The sequence below is a fragment of the Diadema setosum genome, chromosome 20, assembly GCF_964275005.1.
Source record: "Diadema setosum chromosome 20, eeDiaSeto1, whole genome shotgun sequence".
Lineage (NCBI taxonomy): Eukaryota > Metazoa > Echinodermata > Echinoidea > Diadematoida > Diadematidae > Diadema > Diadema setosum.
This window is the reverse complement of record NC_092704.1, coordinates 16,585,699-16,609,311: the sequence shown is the minus strand read 5'-3', so window position 1 is coordinate 16,609,311 and position 23,613 is coordinate 16,585,699. Positions and strand designations below refer to the sequence as shown.

At 37.0% G+C, this 23,613-nt stretch overlaps 2 protein-coding genes across 2 annotated transcripts in view; one reads left to right on the top strand and one right to left on the bottom strand.

Annotated features, from left to right (window-relative positions):
- The window catches only part of LOC140243713 (integrin alpha-9-like), a 57,917-nt gene extending 50,698 nt beyond the window's left edge, over positions 1–7,219 (top strand). The window contains exons 20-25 of the mRNA XM_072323373.1: positions 787–903; positions 1,453–1,605; positions 2,622–2,735; positions 3,478–3,576; positions 5,201–5,320; positions 5,881–7,219. Coding sequence (XP_072179474.1) covers positions 787–903; positions 1,453–1,605; positions 2,622–2,735; positions 3,478–3,576; positions 5,201–5,320; positions 5,881–6,042 — 765 coding nt within the window. The 3' untranslated portion in view covers positions 6,043–7,219. The remainder of the gene's footprint in view (positions 1–786; positions 904–1,452; positions 1,606–2,621; positions 2,736–3,477; positions 3,577–5,200; positions 5,321–5,880) is intronic.
- Positions 7,220–22,755: 15,536 nt separating this feature from the next.
- Positions 22,756–23,613, bottom strand: part of LOC140243304 (integrin alpha-7-like) — a 71,042-nt gene continuing 70,184 nt past the window's right edge. The window contains exon 26 of the mRNA XM_072322977.1: positions 22,756–23,556. Coding sequence (XP_072179078.1) covers positions 23,443–23,556 — 114 coding nt within the window. The 3' untranslated portion in view covers positions 22,756–23,442. The remainder of the gene's footprint in view (positions 23,557–23,613) is intronic.

The following is a 23,613-nucleotide window of genomic DNA, read 5'->3' as shown; positions in this document are numbered from 1 at the left end:
GTCACATGACCTGGAAGCACCATGTCTGACCTTAAAGGCACATATAGTCCCGGTGGGTGTGGGGGCGCTGTTAATGATACTGCCAATCACCGTTAGTGTTGATACAAAGATTGCCGAAGTTGAGCTGTCATCAAGGGCGTAGGTGTTGCTAGGTAATTAAGGTGCCTTCGTTGTCTTCTCTGCGCATCACGCAGTCTGTAGTAATGACAGGATGCGTGCATATGTGCTTGTTATTATGACATCACAAAAGAAGTTTGCTAAAGCTGTCATCCCCCTCAGCCGAATCATGAGCTGAACTGTGATTGGACATCTTCGGACTAGGGGAAATGGGTCAAAGCGTAAGCGCTAAAGAAGAGTCGATAGCGTAGGTCTCTATAGGAAACTTGCGCTTTGCGACCGCGTATGCATTCGACTAAACCACCGGGACCATGTGCCTTTAAATTTGATACCAAAAGCTATTCAAGACTGTATGAAGCAATTTGGAATGATGAAAAAAAATGCTATTATGAAAAACTTCTATTGTCTCCATTTTGCTTTTGTTTTAAGCTGCCAAATTTTTGACAGTGGGTAGAGAAAAAAATACTCTCCTAGATAAAGGCAAACTTAAAATTTGAGTTGGTCAACCCAATTGACATACTTTGTTCCAGTATAGAGAAACCTACTCTCCAACTTTTTGTGGGTTTTTAGCTGGGCGTTTACATGTGAATGATATAGTGGAGGCCTATGCATAACACAACAGTGATAACAATCAATGATTGATATATGATGGTATGTGTGTCCCTATAGTTGTCCAATGAAGGGCCTGGAATCCTCCCACATCCTTCATTGCTGACCATCAACATTCCGTGGCGGATGGTGGATGGCGGCTGGCTGATTTACATCAAGAGCATCTCTGTGACAGAGGTCAGTGACCTTCACCTGTCAATACAACACCCATCAGTAGTTTAAGTGTTTGTATTTCAGGAATGTAATTTACTGCCTGTAGGCCTACATGCTTGCATCCTTTTTCATCCAATCAATGAAGCAATGGAGCTCCATGAAGATCTGTTTATGGGTTGAGTATCGTGCAATAATCATGCACTAGGCCTGTTACATAATGTCTGAATACCCAAATTCCTTTATGATGAGAAACTACAAAGATATCTTCGGAAAGGCCCCATGTTTTACTTGATTTTACAAACTATTGTTTGTTTGCCACATTTAATGTGTTCATTTTTCTGTGTGATATATGATAGTGAATTTATGTAAAACTTGATATCCTGTGAAATGAAGTTACAAGCTGAAATTTCAAATATAGGCCTTTGCAAATATCATTTTTCTCTCATATCTGCCCTTGCAATGTGATGTCATGGAAATCATTGCTAATCATAATCAGATTGTTCTGTCGTACATGCATGGAATGTTGGATAACCTATAAATGAAAACCCGAAATCATATCTTGTGATGGAACAGAGAATGGGATCTGGTTCATGCAACATCGCTGATATCCTACGGCTGCAGAGCAACACGCTCTTGGAAATCTTGCAGGGTTCAAACTCCTTTCCCTATGCCCCTGAAGAGGATGTCACCCCGCTGTTTGAAGAGCAGCTCTCAGAACAATCAATGGTGAGCATGGAAAAAAACAACATCCAAAAAAAAAAAAAAAACTAAACAAAGCAAAACAAAACAAAACACTGTACCGGGCTATTTCACAGTACCAATTCTTGAGTCTCCTCATACCAAAATGAAGTTGTTGTTTTTTCCATCACTTTCCAGAATATGATTTTGCACCACTATTAAGACATTGCACGAACATGCATACACATTTTATGCTAGCCAAAACTCCATTTCTCCACTTGATAAGGTACTTGCAACAGTTCTGTTTGAGAAGATAGGTGGAATATAGCAGTTCAATGCAATATCTGAAGCTAAGCCCCATTGAATCGAAGGAAACATTGTGCAGATGTACAGAGGTGATTAAGCACACCCTCAAGTTTCCAGAACATATTTATACCCTTTCACAAGTTACATGAAGCCATATGGGTAGAGCTTATGCCCAAACTTATATGTTTAGGCGATATTTGGTGCAATTTCTTCCATGATAATTTCAATGTTTACATGTTGCTATGTAAATCTCTTTTAAAAAGTTGACCTCAAGCTGAAGCTGTTCCTAAATGGGATGGTCTATACTCACATGGCACCTGTTAGCATTGAAACATTACACTCACACAAGCTAGCAATTGGCTTGTGAAGAACTTATTATGCAAACTTGTGCCTGAAATCATAGAAGAGAAAGATGTGTGTGATTACATTTTTGTATACAGACATTTGTTTACGCACAGATACTTCTCAGATTGCTTAAATGTCAGTGTATGTATGCTAATTTTGACCCTGATACAGAAAGAATTATGGCAAATGTCTTGAAAATTATAGGACTGTTTGTAGAGATCACCTGTGACATGCAAACAACCCAATTTGAGTCAAACATGACACCTGAATAATTTTGATGTGTGTAGCACATGAACAAACTATTGTAAGCAGCATGTTACACACTCTGCTGACAATTCTACTGAATGTTATTACATTGTACTATGTATGTCTATCGTGTCTTTTGTTTTTGTTTTTGTTTTTGTTTTCTCCAGGATTGCCACAGAGCCAAATGTGTGGCACTAACTTGCCATATTGACCCTCTACAGATTGGCTACAGCTTGGAAATTCACATCAGTGCACTTCAGTGGGAGCACACCTTTATCACGGTAATTGTGAAAATTTGCAGTCGATTGATTGTTTCAATTACTTGCATCTGATTTGATTTTGAAATTATTTTGATTTGGCTTTCATGAGAAGCAATTTTAGTGCTGAATACCATCATTTTTTCATGTGCAATTTTGATTTTTTAACTTTGATTTTGACATTGATTTTTAGTTTAATGTTGATACTGATTTGATATGATTTTGATTTTAAGTTTAATTTCATGTGTTATTTTTAGTGTAAGCCTAATTTTGATTTAATATGATTTTGATTTTTTAGCTTAATTTCATGTGTTATTTTTAGTGTAAACCTAATTTTGATTTAATATGATTTTGATTATTTAGTTTGATTTAATATGTGATATTATTCCAGTTATTCTATGTGATATTGATATTGATAATTGCTCCATAATAAGCTGACAAATTTGTATCACTTAATATGTTTTTGCACATGTATATGTAATGAAATGCCAACTCATGTTGGGGGGGGGGGGGGCGTTGTATAGAATGCCATCTGGTAACATGCCACAATGTACGAGTATTTTCCATGCAGCACTTTAGAGTACAAATAGCTTGACATACATTTTCTATTCTTGAAGCCCTCATTTACCAGATTTATCACAGTATGAACTTTGCCATGTACTCTTCTAATGTCTTGAATGAACTTCAACTGAGGTATTGTAGAGATTTAGGTCTGTGGTAAAAGGCACTAACTACCAAACTACCTGTAACCTTCACACCCCAACAGAGAAAGCTTGGCTATGTGGAGATCTTGACAGAAGCAAATGTGGAATCACTTGGAAATGAACATGGGCAGGGAGAGAATGAGAATCCAGATCGCGTACAAGTAAGTCACGCAAACAAATATGTACTTATATATAACCCACCAACGCAATGAAATGATAAGAGTCAGAGACATTTACAGAAAAAAAAAATGGAAAGGTAAAAAATGAATGATGTTGCTGTATGAAAAAGAGGTATGATACTTATTAAAAAAAAACAATAGTTTGATATCATAACTACCTGCTGTATAAAAGTCAAAGTCTATGAATGTTTCAAATTACATGAATTTTTGTTTTTCATGAAGCATATATGATGGTAGTGTGTAAAGTGATCTATTCAGTTGAAATTTGTAATTTCCTGCACACAATAATGGATATGTAGACCTCGCACAGCTTTTCTAAAAACCATGTTTAATCTTAAGGCAAGCTTTCCTGTTACTGGCTGTTACATATCAAAATGATAGAGGGCAAAATTTACATTACTCACCAAAAAGCCTTGATAATGTCTAGAAATGAAAAAAATATTGATGTTTCATGACTTACATTGGGATTTGTGGCAGTGAATGTCATTACATAATAATATGAATATAATTGTATTTTGGTGCCATCCCCTCTCTAATACTAAATGTTAATAGGGAGCTTTAGATTTTGACGCACGGACGTTTGAGCCGACGCTTGCGCTGGACGTTCTCCTCTCCCTGCGTCGTGTGGAAAAGTAGCTTTAGATTACACTGGGACGCAACGTACAAAAAACAAAATCGCGCCCCCATATGATCAGTGCATGAAGAAGCTCTCTACGTCGCAAACTGTGCGGACGTGAAAATAGCCCAGTACGCATAGTGAAAAACTCAGGCGACGCAAGCTAAAAATAGATTGACTTTACGCGCGCTACTGCGCACGCTCAGAACATGTTTTTTTCCTTTGAACGTCCGCGCGTCTAAAATCTAAAGCTCCCTATTACCTATAAGATACAAAATCTACAGTACCATGTGAAGGACAATTACAGATAGAATAACTGCCATGTTATATGTTTTCACTTCTCGTGGGCTTCTCCTCTGTTTTGATATACCTCTCTAACACTTCTGGCTACTGAGTCATTATTCTGTAGCTACAATATATTTCTTGATAATCTGTACTTTCTCTGAGATTATATTATGCTTTACATGACAATGTTATAAACATCATTCCACACAGTCTCATAATCAATAATGACAATCACAATACATTATGTAGAGTACATTTTACATTTTTCTGAAGGAGCTGGAAATATAATGTGAAATACTCAGACATAAAAAAAAATAGTGGTATTGAGCTGCATGTGCTACTCGATGTATGACGTAAAAGCTGCCCACTCACCTGCACTGGAATCAGAGTGCCTGACTGTATTCAAAGTTTTAACTTGACAGTTCTTGAGGTTTTTGTGGTGAGGGCTCTAGCTCCATTGGTTTCTGTTGCACAGTGTAATTTATTTCTTTGATGAGCATGGCCCTGAAAAGGATGTACTGCAACCAACATTTTGACCAGGGTATACTGGTCTTTGCTGCTGAGTACCGGTACCAAACTTCATTGTCCTTATGAGTGTCTTACATTGAGTACCATTAGTTCCTTAACTAACTTTCAATAACATTTTTATCGCACCTGTCCATCCTTACAATTGACTGACTGTGCTTCTGTTCTGTTCGTGGCCAGGTTCCTGTGACAATATTCACAGATGTTGCAGGGAAGGGGACAGTTCCTATCTGGGTCATCATCATCAGCATCATTGGAGGAATTCTCCTCCTCATCTTAATCATCTTGCTGCTCTGGAAGGTCAGTGATAATTACCAGTAGTTTTAATTTCTGCCTCTTCAGGAACCAGGAGACTGAATGATATAACTTTCATTCATACATACAGCACAACAACATGTATACCATGTGCTGTAGGACATTTTAAGAAACTGCAGCTTAAGCTGTCTTTAGTATTGCAAGAAATTTTCATTATTAGATCGCGAATTTTTTTTTTTTTTTTTTGCTATAAATCTGTACATATCATAATTACTTGGTTATGACATGAGAAGCTCAAGACAGTATAATGTCAGTTTGGTGATCTACAAATTCAATATTACCATCATTATCAACTGATTTGGCCACCACATAATACCACTTCCAATTTTCATGTTCAGATTGTCAATAAATAAACGAACATAACCTGACTTTCACTATTTTTCATGTACATCATGACTTTACTTTCATTTTGTGTCTAAGATGATGTAAAAAATGAGGATTATAATCGTATAATTTTTTGGTGTGTATGGTGGTTAGGAAGGTGATTTTCTTGTGGTATAGCAGCATTGTTAAACTGGAACTTTCCTGTGGTCATTGCGTTTCAGTGCGGCTTCTTCAAGAGAAAGAATCGCAAGGACTGGGAGAAGGAGGCTGAGCAGGGTGGCAAACAAGCCCCACCCATGCCAGTCAAGCCCAACGCCCTGCCCTCAGACAACCTGGACGGTACCGACCTTCCCATGATGAAGGGACTGGCAGCATCACCATAGCAACACTCCATGGTATCCTCCGCTTCCACCTCCCTACTCCACTCCTCTCTGCAAGACACTTTCACTCCATCTTAGTGGATGAATCCACTCGTCTTCACGTCACATATTAAGTCTCTTATCTGTATGAAGGAGGTCAAAGCAACTGTACTTTTTTTCCTCTTCACTCTATCCACATACCCTGTGTAGCCGAACCAAGGGACTCACAGCACCTTGCAGGTTAAAGGTTAGCAGAGTTCTTTGATGGCATTCTGTACTCCACAAGTGAAACTCTGGTGTTTCTTGAACAATCTGTTGGACTTGCATGAGTCACATCCCGAGTCTTTCTCGATTTGAACAGGTGACTGCCATGCTGTGTGGTGTCCACTGGGGATCTAGTGCCTTTGCACCTATCTGGTGGCTGTTTTGCTTAGCAAGAACTGCAACATCATTGTGCTGAAAATGCAAGCAAGTACTTTTGGCCGCTACATGAGTTTGTGTTGAGGAGATGAAATATCAGACTTTTGATGTAAGATTGTCAAATGAGTTGCATGTCAGAGCTAGGAATATCACAATTCCAATCAGTTACTATTTATGTGATGGTAAGGTTCATGCAATTAGAAATAGTAAGAGATATCTGTAATCTTGATTCATGATAAACTATGTCTTTGATAAATATGGCATCCTGGGAATCATGTAGAGCATTGGTGTCACTTCCTGTACATCCTGTTAATTTAGAAGTTTAAAATGACAATCTTCCACAAAGATTACAGCTGTAGATAGAGTATGTACGGGACTCTCTGATGTCAATGATGATTTTGCTCTGAAGAGTTCAATTGAGATGTCAAAGTGAAATTTCTCTGTGACGTGTGGTACTGTCTAATGAGAAGCAGAAAGGCTCTAGTGTCATAGCCAGGTGTCAAAGGACTCTTGCTAGTTTGCTGCTGGATATGACAGTGTGCATTATTTGTGCATAAGTACATACTATGCATACAAATATATATGCTACAATACGCTGGTATGATGTATAACATTCTAATTAGGGACCTGAGGTGGTTAATAGACTCACAAGGAATTTTAAGAGTCTATTGGTACTTGCAATATTAAATTGTTCTTTTTAAATCAAATCACCTGCACTTTGGCCACATTGACATAAAACATGTAGAATCATAGTGATAACAAGGACCTATATCTAGGAATTGATTAAAAAAAAAAAACACAACGCTAATATGATATCTCATTATGGCCTGTATAGGTAGAGAAGTGTTCCTGACATCTGTTTTAGAGCCACATTTAAAGTGATGGGTGCTCCTGAAATTAAGCTGTATGGGGTCTTGTGTAGGTGGGAGAAGGTGTATCATGTGTGATGAGAAACAAAACATTCATCTGGAGTGGCCTGCAGAGTCTTCTTCGCGATGAACAGGTGTGAACAGGATCTAGCGTGAGGGAGCATTTATCGTACTGAAGGACCAAAGATTCCAAATTCCAAGGCTGTAAATACCATGGTAGATGTTTTTCAAGCACTTAGAAATATGACGCACACTGTGTTTTGCTCATGTCTGGCATTCCAAGTTAGTGTTTAAGCAAAAAAAATGTCTTTGCAAAAGAGAAGCTACAACCAAATGCATAGTATTTGTAAAGTGCTTCAGTTCAACTTTTTTTTTTTTTTAAAGTCTGATTTATGTTGTAAGTCTCAGTGCCTTTGACACTACAAAGTTTAAAATATTTTGAGAGATCAGAGATAGATATAGTTATTAATCTGCTGGAGGGCATTTATCAAATGTTTACTTTTGATTGATTGACACATGCTTCTGGTTGAGTTGCATACTTCCCATCTTTTACACCACCTGCAGTGTATTTCTATGCACAATTACCAATATTTTACAGCTAAATGAAGAATTCTTCAAGTTTTTCCATTTTTCTTTTTTTTAATAATAATGATTGAATGCAGATGTAAACTTAGATTCAATGCCACAAGTCTTGTCTAAATGGCCAAGTAACTTCTCTAACAACAGGTAACTTCAACAGAGAAACTGCATAATGGATCAATGGCTTGTAGCGTGAGCCCCTGAACATTTGTGCTCCTTCAGCCAGTAACTCCCCTGAATTTACAGCTTTTATACGGGTGGGGTAACAATGCTGGTGAGGCAACGGTAGAGTTTCTCTTTTTTATGGCAGAAGGATCTAGCTCCTTTTATTTGATAGTGATTCCAAAAGAAAAAAAAATTGTGGTAGGGAAGAGGCATGTAACAGCCATCGGAACAAGTTTTTTTCATTGTCAATATGTCTCGAACAAAGCCTGGAATGTTCTGTCAGTTCAAACATGTCTTTGTGACGTAGCAGTTTATTCCATGCCGTTGCTCGGGTAGGATGTGTCGGAAATTTCACCCACATAACATCACACATCTATGGATACTTTGTAGATTTCTCCTCTTATTTCCCTGCGACAAGAACATCACTGCTTCACAACAGACCCCATGAAAAAATCACAACACTTTTGCATGAACCGTGATTGAAATCATTTTTAGTCACTTCGGTACTGTTTTAGACCCTTTCTGAATAGAATACAAGCTGATATCAACAGAAAAGCTTTGAACACATCTGTACTGATACAACCGAGGTATGCCAAAGTAATATAGTGACACCATTGGCAAACTTATGACAGCTCTTTTCGATCCCTCAGAATGGATGTATACGCGCAGTATCAGTGAGGTTGATGGATCAGCTTCTGAGTTTATGATTGCTGTTGTTGTTTAGGGAGAAATCATAGGCTGTCCTGGATGACTAAGTGTATAAAATTGAATGTTTAGCCTCTTTTTTAACTTGTATCATACCTGGCATGACTTTATACTTGAGTATTTGTTTGCCTTTAAGCTCTCCATCGAATGCATTTTTTTTTTTTTACATTGTTGTGTGTATTACTGTTTAAAAATATGGAACATGCTATGAAATGGTAGTGAGCAAGCATTTCTTCCATTCCTGGAAAAGATATCAAGATTTTTTTTTAAAGAAAAAAAAAGAGGAAAGTGAGAAATTTAAAAAAAAAAAATGCTAATGAGAATATGAATTATGTGTGCCTATGTGCATTTTGTGTTCCAATGTGATTGGTCATTGCTTTGTACATGCATATCACTGGGGACTTTTTTGTATATTTATCCTATGGTAGTGTGTATAAATGGTGACCTAAAACCCCTACTAACTATGAAAAAGAAATGCTATCGGCTGAGGTGAAGGAAACTAGTTAAAAGTAATTAAACCACGCTAAAAATAGGCCATTACATGTGTGAAAAGATGTGACAAATGCCTATGGATGAGAAATGCATTTGTGTGAAGTTATTTATAGATTTGAAACACATCATTGCTTGTTTGTACAAGTTGTTTGCTACATTTACGATGATCTTCAAACTCTGTGTACATCCAAACTATGTGTACATCTGGAGTTTTCATGAATAATCTACATAGAAAAAACGAAAATAAAAAGGCACTACTGACAAGCTTTACAATCTTTTACAAAGACACTATTTTATTCCTGCTAGGCATTGCATAGGAGGGTTGCAAAATAGACAGCTGTACTGTATTAGGCGTTTTGCCATCAATACCTTTCATATTTGGTGAGAAAAGGCAACGACCTAGCTTTGTTATGATGTATGTATGTATGTATGTATGTATTAGACATTATTCACTTGTTTTTGAGCACTTTCCCCCATGTTCTGTACATCATTGGAAATGTAAGTTATTTGTGCTTGCCAGTTTTAATCAAAATTCAATTTTGCTAGTATATACTGTGTATGCAGAGGAATCATAATGAGGTCTAAAATGTGATGGACAAGTTCAGTGGTGATAGAAAGGGGTCTTGCTGTGTGAAAAGAAAAGCTTCTCTTTGACTAACATTTAGAGAACATGTTCTATAACATCAAAAGATTCAAACAAGAGGAAATTTTTAGGGAAAAAATCAATGTTTGAGGTAACTTTGCAAAGACAAGAAGAGAGATGATATTAACCTTGCACTGGGGGAAAAAATTGTAGTAATTAGATAAAAGACATTGTGGCATTGCAAGATTATGCTTGGAATCAGAAATCTATTTTTAAGATGTGATAAATGGGAAAGAGGTATAACATACTTTGGCTTTTTTATGTAATCATTTCTTTGTCTTGACGTGTTTGATTCTAATCTTACTTGTATCTTGCTTCCATATGACTTGGACTTGTGGGAAATTATTCTTACTACATATATATACGGTGCAAATGGATTCGGTGTCTGGATGAGCAAAGTTTGATTTGTGCAATTATTATAAATACTGTTATCAAGGTGATCCTGAAAGTGAGGAAACTGCTGGTGGATGATTTTGATGTCATGAAAATAACAGACAAACAGACGACGTCTTCCTGTGTGTGTCTTCACCCGCTGTGACCTCACTGAGGGGTGACCTTACAGATTGTCTTTTGACAATTTTTTTATAGGTTTAATTTGTCAATATCTTTCTTCAATTCTGATTTTAGAGTGGGAAGGTGTAGCACAAAAGTGCACAGGGAATTGGTTATGCCATTTATAGTGTAAAAGTTTGAACATGTTATTGCAATGTGGTAGTATAGTATGATATGAATAAAAATATGAAAATGGTGCCAAAATCTGATCTGTTAGTTGACTTCTGTGGTCCATGTATTGAGAATTGTATGGGCCCTGTTGCAATGAATGTACTATAGCTGATATGGTGAATATTTGACAGGTGGAAAGCTGTGTATACTTTGGTAGCTGCAAATGTATCAGGTTTCTATTGTAGCTTGTCGTGTTTGGCTGTAGAGCCATATTCTACTTCACAAATACATGTCTTCAAGTGTGTTGACATCTAACATATATGTGGCTTTGAAAATTGATAGGGCCTATATATATGGGCCGTGACGCTAGAGAAGGGCCCTTAGGGCGTTAAATATCGAAAATGAGTTGTCACCTCCATATTGTAGAAGGAACTCTGACGTATTTAGATATGCAAACCTGTTTCTGAAATTCCACTCCTAAATGACCCCATTATGACATTCAAAAAAGCATGTTTTGTCCAAATCCTGTCTTTTTTTGATGCGTCAATGCATGTGCGCGCAGTAAGCAAGTTGATCTTTTTTGTGCGTATTGCTTTGTCAAACTTCCACGCCATGTTCTGGCATTTGCGCGCAGTGGCGCTGAGGGCCCTTTTCTCGCGTCACAGCCCATATGTATACGCATGGTGACATGGCTCTTGTACCACGATAGACTAATTATACCAATGCTATATCTACTTGTGTATATGCACTGTATATGATTAATGTCCATGTAGACTATTAACCATGCTTGTAAAATTTTACTATGGTATGTAGAGTACTTTTGCTGTAGAACAGCAGGTTTGACCATGGAATGAAAGTCCACACCAAATTTATCTGTCCTCAAAAGATATACTGAATATAGATGCTACGAATTCTGTGAGTCCGGTACCATTTGTGAATTGTAACATCACATGAAAATATTAACTCTGATCCTGACACAAATACAATGTGCACGCATACATTTCTACAATTGATTTTGTATGTTCATAACTGTACTCCACAATCACAAATTTGACCACATACAAAATTGTTTGGAAGCCCCGACTCATGAAAAATTAAGACTCACTAAATATATGGTGTATACAATATCAAATCGGCGATGCTCTGATTTCCTACAAATGAGGAAGGACATTCCCGAATGGGACACAGTATTCACCATAGATTTAAAATGTAATGTTTATTCCAGACCAAACATCCACTCACTAATTCCCCACAAACGATGAGGATTTGGTTGTTCAAAGTCATCTGTATACCAGAAGTGTTCATTGTAAAGGTGTTGCTAGCTTATGCCAGACTAATCTGACTGGTCCAACTGACACTAATACTCCTTTTTCATTCAGTGGAAATGGGCAAGAGAATGTTGGGTAAAGATGGCATCACAAATTGCCTATTGGTCTCAGTAATTCTAAAGTCTAGCAGTTTGCTGTGGAAAGGGACCACTGACTGGAAGTGAAAATATCTATTTGTATGTTCATTTCTTATCCCGACTCAATTTTTGCAAATTGTACAAATATTAAACAACTTGATTGTCAGTACAGGGATATATCCATGGAGCTACCTAGCTCAATGGATATACCAAGATATGTATATTATGTTCAATCATATTATAAATTTTGGCCATATAAGTGTACTATGGTTGGCAATTATATGTAAATACAGGTGAGCTGGTAGTGATTTTCAGTCTATATTGATCAGAAGGTGTTTTGACACACAAATTTGAACACTTGACTTATTTATTATGTGAGTTGTTTGTGGACATCCCATACCTTTTGTACATTGAATGGATCATCCTGTACTCCAGGGCCCCGTTTCATAAAAGTTGATATGATAGCAACTCTTGCTGGAGTGGTAATTGTCATGACAACAAGAAGAATCCAGCTTCCTGATTGGCTGTTGCTACTGGAAGTTGCCATTCCAGCAAGAGTTGCTATCCTAACATCTTTTATGAAATGGGGCCCAAATGTATTATCATAAGACAGTGTTTGGTGGTTGACAGAAGGTCTATGCACATTCTATCATTTCATAGTTTAGAAAAGACTTAACAAACAATTAAAAAGATGTAAGCACAAATTTGCAAAGATTAGATTAGAATAGACTGCTAGGCAACACGTGTCTTGATCGAAATTATTTTTCAACAATTTCAGTCTGGTGCTAGATTTTATTACCATATTTTATTTGTAAATTTCAGAAAAAAATGTTTATAATCATGATGATGGGATAACTAATGAAATTCTTTTTAGTTTAAAAAAACAAACAAACAAACAACAATATAATGACAAAACTTGTCACTATATCTGTCCTGCTTAAATGAAACCACACATCTGGAATGATACAGTAGTAGTGATCTACCTTTAAGTTTCCCCATTCAGATCCAAGCAGTTTGGCATCATAGTTGAACAAATCAATGATCAACATACCTCTGCGAGTGATAAGAGGTTCTTCAGTTGTCTTTAAAAAATGCTCTTATTATTTTGTATATAAGGTAACATATCTCCCATCACTTTCAATAATAAAAAGACATTATATATATACAAAGAGTCAGGATGGTGCTGTGCCCACATGGCTTGTAAAGTTTAATGTTCCTTCTCACATACCTTATTAACTAATAGTTTAATCTTGATAAGCTGCAGTGAGCCAATATCTATCTGGGACTTCTCAGATGCAGTACAAAATGAGGGGCAACATCTTCATTTTTTTTTTTATCAGATCAGTATGGACAAAAGTACTGCTAATAATTCTTTGTGTTGTATATGCCAGCAGCCAGGTAGTTTGGTAATTTTACATGCCTTACCAGTCACTGTTGTGTCCTATAAAAAAAAGCGGTTGACATAAAAGCTAATGGAATACTGAAAAAATGATGTCATTTGGTTAAAAAGCCTAAAATTTTGGACTTTTGTTGACAAATAAGAGATCTGTGACCTTATGCGTAATCTTTAAATCTAAGTGTTTGACACTTTCTGGTTATTATGAAAATGTTCATTATGGTGAGCTTCACTGCTTTCTGGGTATTCCTTTTCCATGAGTGGATGTCTTTGAATTTCAAAGCCTATATTCTCAACACTGTCTTTATGCCACATGGCCAGCTTTCTTTGTATTATCCATGGCTGGTTATTCAAAATGAAATGGGATAACTTCCAAACATTTGGAAAGCGTAGAGTCTGTTGACTTCAAGAATTTCTAAGTGAGAGTATCCATATTCAGTGACTTCCCAAATTATATGAACATTCAGTGAATGAAGAAAGTAAGAATTTAAAGAGCTTTAATGAAGATTTAACACTCCCTCAACTTGTTACTGACATATGCTTGGGGTAATTTATCTGTCGTCTGTGGCTAATTCAAGTGGTCTTTCATTGTGCTGGAAAAATGAAATTATGTGGAATTCTCTGTACATTTATTCTTATCAATCCACAAAGTGTTGTTGCCGTATCAGCCAGTGATGACAAAACTTTAAACATTCATGTCTTCTAAATGGATTGTCCAATTTTTCTCAACTTAACTGATGAGTTCCTCTAGTATGTCCGTATTAATTGCGGACTTGTCATAGTACAATATGTATTTGGGACAAATTTGCCCTTAAATTAGACTTTATTTGGTGATGGGTCAAACATATCTTGTAGTCTTCCTGGTTCAGTTTCAGTTTTTGTTATTGTAAATGATAATTGTTAGCTTTTTTTCATGTCTTCCATCCATAGTTTAAAAGCTGTATAGAAATGAGTGTTTGCATTGCATTATATCAACATCACTTAGGTTCTCAATAGATAGAATGATAACTTACACAGGCTTATTACAAAGGCAAAATATATTTAGACTGAGATAGTGCAAAGGTATTTGCAGACATAAGAAGACTGACAAACAAGTATAGAAAGAGATGTAACAAAAACATTACCATATCACTTGCTAGTTTTTGGATTTGAAAATTTGCTCAGTTTGGGCTTATGGTATGGCTGAGGAAGCAAATGGTTATCAAAGACAGTCTGTGTCTAAGTGGTGATGTTTGTAATATTTGAAACTTCATAAATGTTGGAAATGTTCAGCCATACTTTGCTCTATTCTCACAGGCTAACTTCCATTCTGAATGATAGATTTACGGGAAAACAAAACAAAACTGTATTGACAAAACAGTGGGTGCTGTTGGTGATCAAAACCAGATCTTTTGGTTGATGGTATACTGGTATTTTCCATGAACTATATACAGAGTGTGGGGTGTTGGTTACTTTTCAATCTGTCTGGTTTTATAATTCATACACACAGCTCTAAGCTTTTGCATTTTTTTTTTTTGTGTGTGTGTGTTGTGTGTTGTTTGCGTTTGTTTACAGATACAATTTTTTGTTATATTGTATACAAGGCTTGACATTAACTTTCTTCTTTGGTGGCCCCAAAAATGAAGAAAAATAAATAAATCATATCATAAAACATCAAAAATATAAAAATTATTTTGCCAAATTTTGCCAAAAAGTAGACTCAAGTTTGGTCGCAAAAAGGACTAGCGGCAATTGCGGCAGCTTCCTGAAATGCATGTACTGTAAAAGTGGATATTTTCGCGCGACTAATTTTTCGCGCTAGGCCCGAGTCAGAAGAGTTTCGCGTGTTTTTAATTCCGCGGAATCAAGACATCATGCACAGAAACGTATGGCAAGCAAAAATATTCGCGTGCTTTTATTTTCGCGCTAGTTTGTGGTTGCGCGAAATGCGCGAAAATCTCAACACCGTGAAAATTTCTACTTTTACAGTAGTTATCAACTCCCAAGCACTGAGCTATGAGGGTTTTTTTTTTTTTTTTTCTTTTCTTTTCTTGATGTGAAATGCATATAAAAACAATGCACACACTCACAAATGCTTGTTGGCCAATTGAGCCACCAAAACATCATTTCGTAAAAAGTGATGGCATGACATCTATTTCTGGTGACCCTGGGACATCAGGCCTCTGATAATGTCAAGCCTTGTTTATACAGCTCTACCTTAGAATTCAACGGCAAAAATGAAATGAAGGTAGTTCCTAGGTTTACATTTGATTTTACTTAATTTTTACACCATTCACAAGGAAGAATTGCAGGATGAAAATCATTGTCACTACTTGTTGACTTTCAAAAAAAAAATTGTATGTATGCCTACATCATATGATTTGACAGCAAAACTAGAATTCTGTGTTGAAGTATTTCGTTTGTCTCCTCTTTGAATGATTTATAATACATGTATATATTTTTTTAAATACACACATGACATTTAGAAAGATTATCATATCGGTAATAAATGACTTACAAGTCAAGTACTAGAAGAGTGCTGTTGTTTATTGTATTTCTTTTTCTTGTATGTTGACATCGTTATTACGGGTCTGGCAATCTTGAGTGAGAGTTTGGAGTCAGTCATAAATAGCGAGGGAGCAAAGAGATAGGGGGGGGGGGGGTTAGTGTGAATGGGGATGTGAAAGGAGGTGTCCCCCTTTGCACAATAGGAAGTTCTTAACAATTTTGCATTTCAAATGGTGCAATCTGGTGCATAATTTCAACACATTAATTTCTTCTTTTACCTCTCACTCAACTGGCAACCTTGAGTGAGAATTTAGAATCAGATACTGTATACGCCATATATTTCGCGAGTCTAAATTTTCGCGAATCGGGAATACACGTACCAGACGATTTCGCGAGTGGTTAAATTCGCGATCGTGGAGTCCTGTACTGAATGGAGACATGTACATGTGTACGTCGCATCCACATCGGGATCAGAGTCAATATTTTTGCGCGTCTTTAATTTCGCGAATAGCACCTGACTCGCGAAATTCGCAAAAATAAAAACCTCGCGAAATATTTGGCGTATACAGTAATGCGAGGGAGCAAAGAGACCGGGGCAGGGAGATGATGTGAAATGGAGTGTGAAAGGGGGTGTCCCACTTTGCTCGGTAGGGAGCTCTTGACAATTTTGCATATTAAATGGTGCAATCTGGTGTATAATTTCAACACTTTCTATTTTTGGGGGTTCAGAGTGAGAATTTGTTAATCAGAGTGACAGTTTATTTTGGGTGAACTGCAGGAGTCTCCTGCTATCAGCGTGAGAGTTGGCGGCCCTGCAATTGTGAAAGAGATGAGCATAGAAACCTAGGAGTCAGTGGTACGTCTACACCATCCCATACCCCTCCTCCACCTTTTTCACCCTATGACATCACAGACATAAGAGGTCAAAAGGTTCTGTGGGATTCTGCCTGTCTGTCAGCCAGTCACTGCTGCTTACATACAAGAGTATTTTCTTTGAAGTACTGGAGGTTCTTGGTACGTATGTGATACAATGTAGTACTACAGTTGGATCAGTAGTACTGACGATAATGGTGATGACTATTGCAATCATTATCATTTCTATTTTCATCATCATCATCACCCTAGTTTTCAGTATCAGAATATTGGTGATAACTATTGCAATCATTATCATTTCTATTTTCATCATCATCATCACCCTAGTTTTCAGTATCAGAATATTCCTTACTGCAACAACTACGATTAATACATTTTAGGCATGATCATCGTTAGGTGTCTTATCAGCAGCCTGGTAAATTACACCAAGCACAAACAACAAACACAGGGGCACTTGGATTTCACAACAGTTTTTCCTTTTAATATTTACCAACAAGTACAGTACTATATATTGCAAAGTACAAATTATGATTACATGTACATTCACACATAAAAATTAAAGCAGAATGAGGAACAAGCTCTTGAGGCAGGAGATAAGATTGTAATGTCCCCTCAAACCTGTGTTACCAGTTTACCTATGTAACACATACCATGAAACATTTACAATTCAAAAGTGATTAAGCATGCATTGAGAAAAGTTACATCATGTACATAATTTTTGGAAGATCACAATTATTTCTTCTTCTTTTTTTTCTTCTGAAAGGACATCAAATAACACCTTGTTTAAGCCAAGCACACTTGAACATTGTAAAAATACTTGATGCCATGAAACACATGGCTGGCTACCAAAACATTAAGCATTCATTTGGTTTTAGTACACCGTATAATGCAGAGAGATAAATGAAATGGATGTACTTTGTGTCTATTGGCCAAAGACGTCTACATATAGCAATATATTAGGAGTGCAACATGTTCCATACCAGCTTACGAGTACAATCCAACTGGAAGAAAATACCCACAGATAGAAAGGTGAAATATTACCTGCTGATCATCATTTTTGTTTTGTTTTTTTCTTCACATGATATATCCTAAAAACACCAAACAAGGAAATAACAACTATGAAGACTATGTATGCCTGATCAAATCTTTGGGAAAGCTTATGGCAATTAGGCCTAATTCAATTTTTTTTTACCATGACTAGAGGAAGCACATCTCATCTACCAGGACTTCCCTATAAAAGCAAACAAATAAATGTTGTCAATGTTCTGCTTGTACAAAGACCTGGGATTGAAGGGGTACACAGTGACTGTTCCATCTTCATACTGCTGTATCGTCTCTGGCGATGTGGAAGCATGCACTCACTGATGTCTGCTTATCTTCGCCATCACTACTAGAGAGCTCAGAGTAAAATCTTAAACACCCAACTGCCTCCATAAGAGTTCTCCAGAGCTTGATAATAGAATGGTTTATCTTATACACGTGTATTTTTAGATGTTTTGATACTGGATATCTTGTACAGACAGACTTGATGATAGCGTGTACATTACATTTACTACTCAAATGATGATGGAGGGGTGAATGTTTCATCCAGTAGTGATTTTCCGCAGCCAAATCTGTTATCCCCCTTTGGAAGCTGGAATCTAAATATCTTTTACGAGCTCATCATGAAGCATTTCTGTTGTGTAATTGAATCAAACCCAAAATTCCAAGTTTGTGAAATATCGTCAGGACAAGTGGATAGTTTTTGTCAAGCCCAGCGGAGGTGTGGGGAGACTAAGGGATCACCAGGGCCCTGTTTCATAAAGCTGTTCGTAAAGTTACGAACGACTTACGAGCGACTGGTGATCAGTTCTGATGTGCTATACTTGTCAGAATTTCCATAATTCAGCACAAGAACTGATCACCAGTCGCTCGCAAGTCGTTCGTAACTTTACGAACAGCTTTATGAAACACCCCTGGTATCTTTAACACAGGCCTGAACACATTTTGTGCGTGTGTGCCTGAAATAGAGTTGAGGGAATTTGATGCAGCTTATCCATAAATAGCTCTTTCATCCGTCCAACAGCAATTACAAAAAATTTTCCAGCTGATGTGAGCAGTCTTTTGGAGAGATGCATGATGGATTCATAGCTAATACTCTTGAATAGATACGGATGTAAATTGGGTGGGAAGCACTCCTTATAACTCTGGAGTAAATCAAAGCTTGCATACTTGAGGCCACCATACTTTGATAGCACCAATCCCTGCCTGTCACATTCCAGCCTTCCTCCATAAAAAAAAAAAAGCTTCGCTTGAATGTTAAATGTCACATACTGCATCTGCTTCTGTAGACAGACAAATTTGTTTCAGCAAGATGTCTTTACAGTGAATGACAGCTCCATCTAAAACGTTCCAGATCTACCATGTTCAAAGGTGTGTGTTGATTTAAACAAGAGACTGTACTAAAACTTGCCACGGTCCCTCTTCGTCAAAAGTACTTGTGTATGCATGGACACCATATGCACACAAATTATGCATAGAAAGGATTCAACTGAATTTTTAAATTCAAAAGCAAATGCATCATTAGTTGCAATCAATAGAATTTGATATCAAGTACATATCTTAAGTACTGTTTTACTCATTACCATACAAAACAACTCCCACAGATTAAAGTCATTGGGACTAAACAGTCAGAAATGGACATTCAGCAAACTATACATACATAGCGATAAATACTACTTCAACAGAGTGAGAAGTTCCTCTTTTTTTTCTAAATACGTACAAATTACAAATAAATAGGCTCACAGTACTTGATTTATAAAAAGACACAAATCTATTCATTATGGCTCTTAGTACTTTGTACATGCAAACAATCTTTGGATTTATTTGAGTACGACATCATTAACAGCAAAGGTTTCTCACTCAAACCACATGATAAGACTGGTATCATGTCAATACAGGACAGAAAATATCATTTTCATTTTTATGTTCAATTCTTAAGAAAATAGAAACTCATAAAGCCCCTGGATATTAAATTTTGGTACTGTGCAATTTGAAAATCATCTAAAGGGAGTCAGTCATCAGATATTAATGGTTCTTCAACTGAACTGATCGTCATTTGCTGCCCACTGCAGTGCACTTGACAACCACAACTGGCGCAGACCAGTTAGAATAGAATTGCTTGTTAGCGAAGCGTACACTCATCGGTAACGGTCGACTCAAGTCAGGCGAGAATCTGTGTGTGTGCTCATATGAAAGCTGTACACAATTCATCACAGGCATTATGAACCACACGCAATTATACATGATCGAAATGTACATTACAATGCTCGGGATCCAGCCGAGCAAACTTCGCACCAGGTTCGGGTAGTCAGAAACTGACAGTAAATTATTTGTTGCTCCCCGCAATTTTTGCAGATTATTATGAACTCTTGTGTCAGGCTACTAAGTGCAGACAAGCAAACAAACAGCACATGTACACAACAGTGGCAGCTGTCATCCTCCTGTTCTGAATGATAGATCATACATATATCCCTGTATCCATTTTGATGGATCAGCTGGGGAGTATGCAAAACAAAATCTACTTACTATATAACCTGCAAAAGACCACCATAATTAAGGGACAGTACAACATTGGTCTCACTGATTATTCTTTTGTGTGTTGACCAACCAAAATATCGGAAAATGCCCCAAAACTATTTAAGTCTTTCCACTGCAAAAAAAAAATGCCAATTCCCAGCTATTAAAAATGGGGGGAATTATACACATGTAACATAATGCCTCCTCTGACAATATTCAAAACAACATGAGACTCTCCAAAATCTGTGAAACTCATTTCCTAAAATCATACACAGGTTTTCATCTCTACTTTCTGTAGACACTACCATAATCAAATGCAATCCTTGAAAACTGTAAAGGAGTATCCACAGTGCACAGTACACAAGTCAATTACATAAAGTCTTGTACATGGGTCCGCTATATCTAAAGAACAAAAATTGCCACTTGTCAAATTACCAGTTATAGGAAAAGCAAAAATTATTTGGGTGAAACTAATGTCTCCAAAGTAGACAGCAATGATGAAATAGAAAGATTTGGATGAAAGATATCAAATAAACAATCCAGTTCAAAATATGGGACAATTTCCTGTCAATATTTATAAGATAAAGGGGAAAAGGAATATCAAAACATGCAATGAGTACAAAATACATTAAAGCCAGTCCAGTAATATTTGATGATAAAAAACAAAATTGAACCTTCCTGATACGCAAGGCAAGCCAGATATCTATCTTGTATTGCAAGGTATAGTTTCCAATGTTCCAGAATTTGAGAATACACTGAATTTCACAATTTAAAACAAAAACAATTCTCAAATCCTAAGCATAGAATGAGCATATTTGTTTCTCCATAATTACTTTTTTTTTTTCAAAAGGCAGGTTACAAAATATGGAAAGATAAAAAATGTAATGAATGAGATGACACCACAGAAAGAAAAAAAAAAATATATAGCACCAACGCAACCAAATGCTTCTGCCACAATGACACTTTGATACCATACACACAAACAGGTGCACACAACACAAGCAGGTGAAATTTCTTAGCAATACATACAAAAAAAAACAACAACAAAAAACACAGACTCAATAGAGTTGCTATATAGCTGGCTCAAGTAACATTTTTTTCTTTTTTCTGAAAAATAATCTCTACAGCTACATTTACATCCAATGACCAATGTGCATCAATAGTCCCACCTGTAATTAATCGCGTCTACTATTTACAGTTTGCAATCTACATCAAGAATACCAAGTTAACTTTTATCCCTATTCATGCCTTCTCTTTCTACTGTAGGGAAACTACCAGAAATTTTCTCACAGCATCTCTGGGTGGGATTATGAGGAAACGACTGCGGAAAGGGATTGATGGGATGGAGAAATATTCGTGTACATGTTTCGGCAGACATTGCAGAATTAAATTGTAATTTCTCCTGAGAAGCTCTGTGAAAGATGAAACAATATGTCTTATGTTGTTAAGTGCAGTGTGAACATGTGTTGGGGACCAAACCCCTTTCCCTCCCCTAACCCATCCCCCCCCCCCCAAAAAAAAAAAAAAATACTACTGAAGTGATAAATACCTCAGTTTAGCACTTCTGTACTATTGTCATGGCAACACAGTTTCTGCTACTCTTGAAAAAATATGTCTTGTACAACTTTACATCACAGTCACCAAATGTGCCAAATTTCTGAATTGCTTGCAAACTGGAGAAGATTTTCAATATTCACAGCTTTTTCTTGATTTGGGGGCCATGATGTGTTGCTAACCATGAAAGCTCACTTTCCAGTTCTCTTGAAAAATGTTTCTTGCACAACTTTCAGCAAGTTTTTCATGTGTGACAATTTTCTTGTAAATTGCTGAAAAACTAGAGAAGTATTGGTAATTTGATCTGCGAGACTATTACAAGATTTTGGAGCTATAATGTGCTGTTAGCACATGGCAACACACTTTTCGCTACTGATGAAAAATATGTCTTGTACAAATGTACACAATGTACACTTCGCAAAACGCATGTGCCAACTTTTTTTTAAACGCTTGAAAACTGGAGTAGTTTGATCTGCAACATTTGCAACACACTAACATCCCGACCACCTCCCCCCCCCCCCCCCCATTTGTGCTTTTAAGCCCAATATTCTGTCTTGACTGTACCACAGACAGTACTACAAGGGAGCAGGAACATCATTGAAGTCCCACATTCCTGGGATAGGCATATTGCTGAGGCTACAGCCAATGCATCTTTGGAATAGAGAGATGGGCATTTCAAAATGTGATACATTGCAAAATATGAGCTTTATGCCTATCTACCCAAGAAACAAAAACAAAGCTTGACTTGTGGATTCCCAATGAAAATACCTTGACATACTGTGCACCTCACAATCCTTCATTCTAGTTTGGCTGCATTCTGTGCACTGCCCTGCCTTATGCATGATATCTGTAGACAAGTCTGCACACTAGTGCTTTCGCTTTACTGTGCAGGTCAAGTTGACCAACTTTGCCCTCATACTGTGGTCAAGTTGACCAACTTTGCCCTCATACTGTGGTCAAAACTTTCTCACTGCATTCCTCGTCCATTCATTCCTTTTCTTTAAAAATGGGCCAAAATTCTGTCTTCTGTTTTTCAAAAATACAAGGTGAAATACTGAGATGAAATTCAGCTTATACCTCAATTAGGTAGTGTGCCACATTTAAAATCATAAGAAACATAATACATATCAGTGACTTAACACACACAAGTTGTTTTTTCTCTTTGACACAAGCAAAATTTTTGTCATTAATCATTTGCAGCGTTCTCTGTGTGTAGCACCTGTGTCAATCCTGTGTCATGATACACAATAGTACTCAAAGAATAGCATCAGTACTTCATCTACTACTCCCACTGAAAATAACAATCAAATTCACAGTGTTCAGTCTGTCAATGAAACATAACTGTACATCAGAATCCTGTGCTCTGTGATTTGATTTCTGGTATCAATTAAAAAAAACAAAAAAAAACTACAACTCAAATTCCCATCTCAGAAGTAAATGTTGTGATAAAATCCTGCCATTTACAGGTCAAATTTCAGTCTCGCCGTAGGCTGCATTCTCTATGGTCCCACACTCCTCCCACATCAGTGGAGGTGTGTCGTGAGATTGCAACAATAAATTAATTTGCATATCATGCCCGAGCAGGCACGTCAGTCACCCAAGAACCACAAACCTATCAGTAGTACGAGTCGTCATAGTAACCAGCTTTGTCCTTCTTTGCCTTGACAGTCGTCTGCTGCTGAGTAACCGTAGCATACTTGTAGCCTGTCTTCCGCTTGAAGAAGCCACACTACAAGAACAAAAAGCAGAATAAAACATGTGAGGACTTTTTGATGCGGCTGGTCGC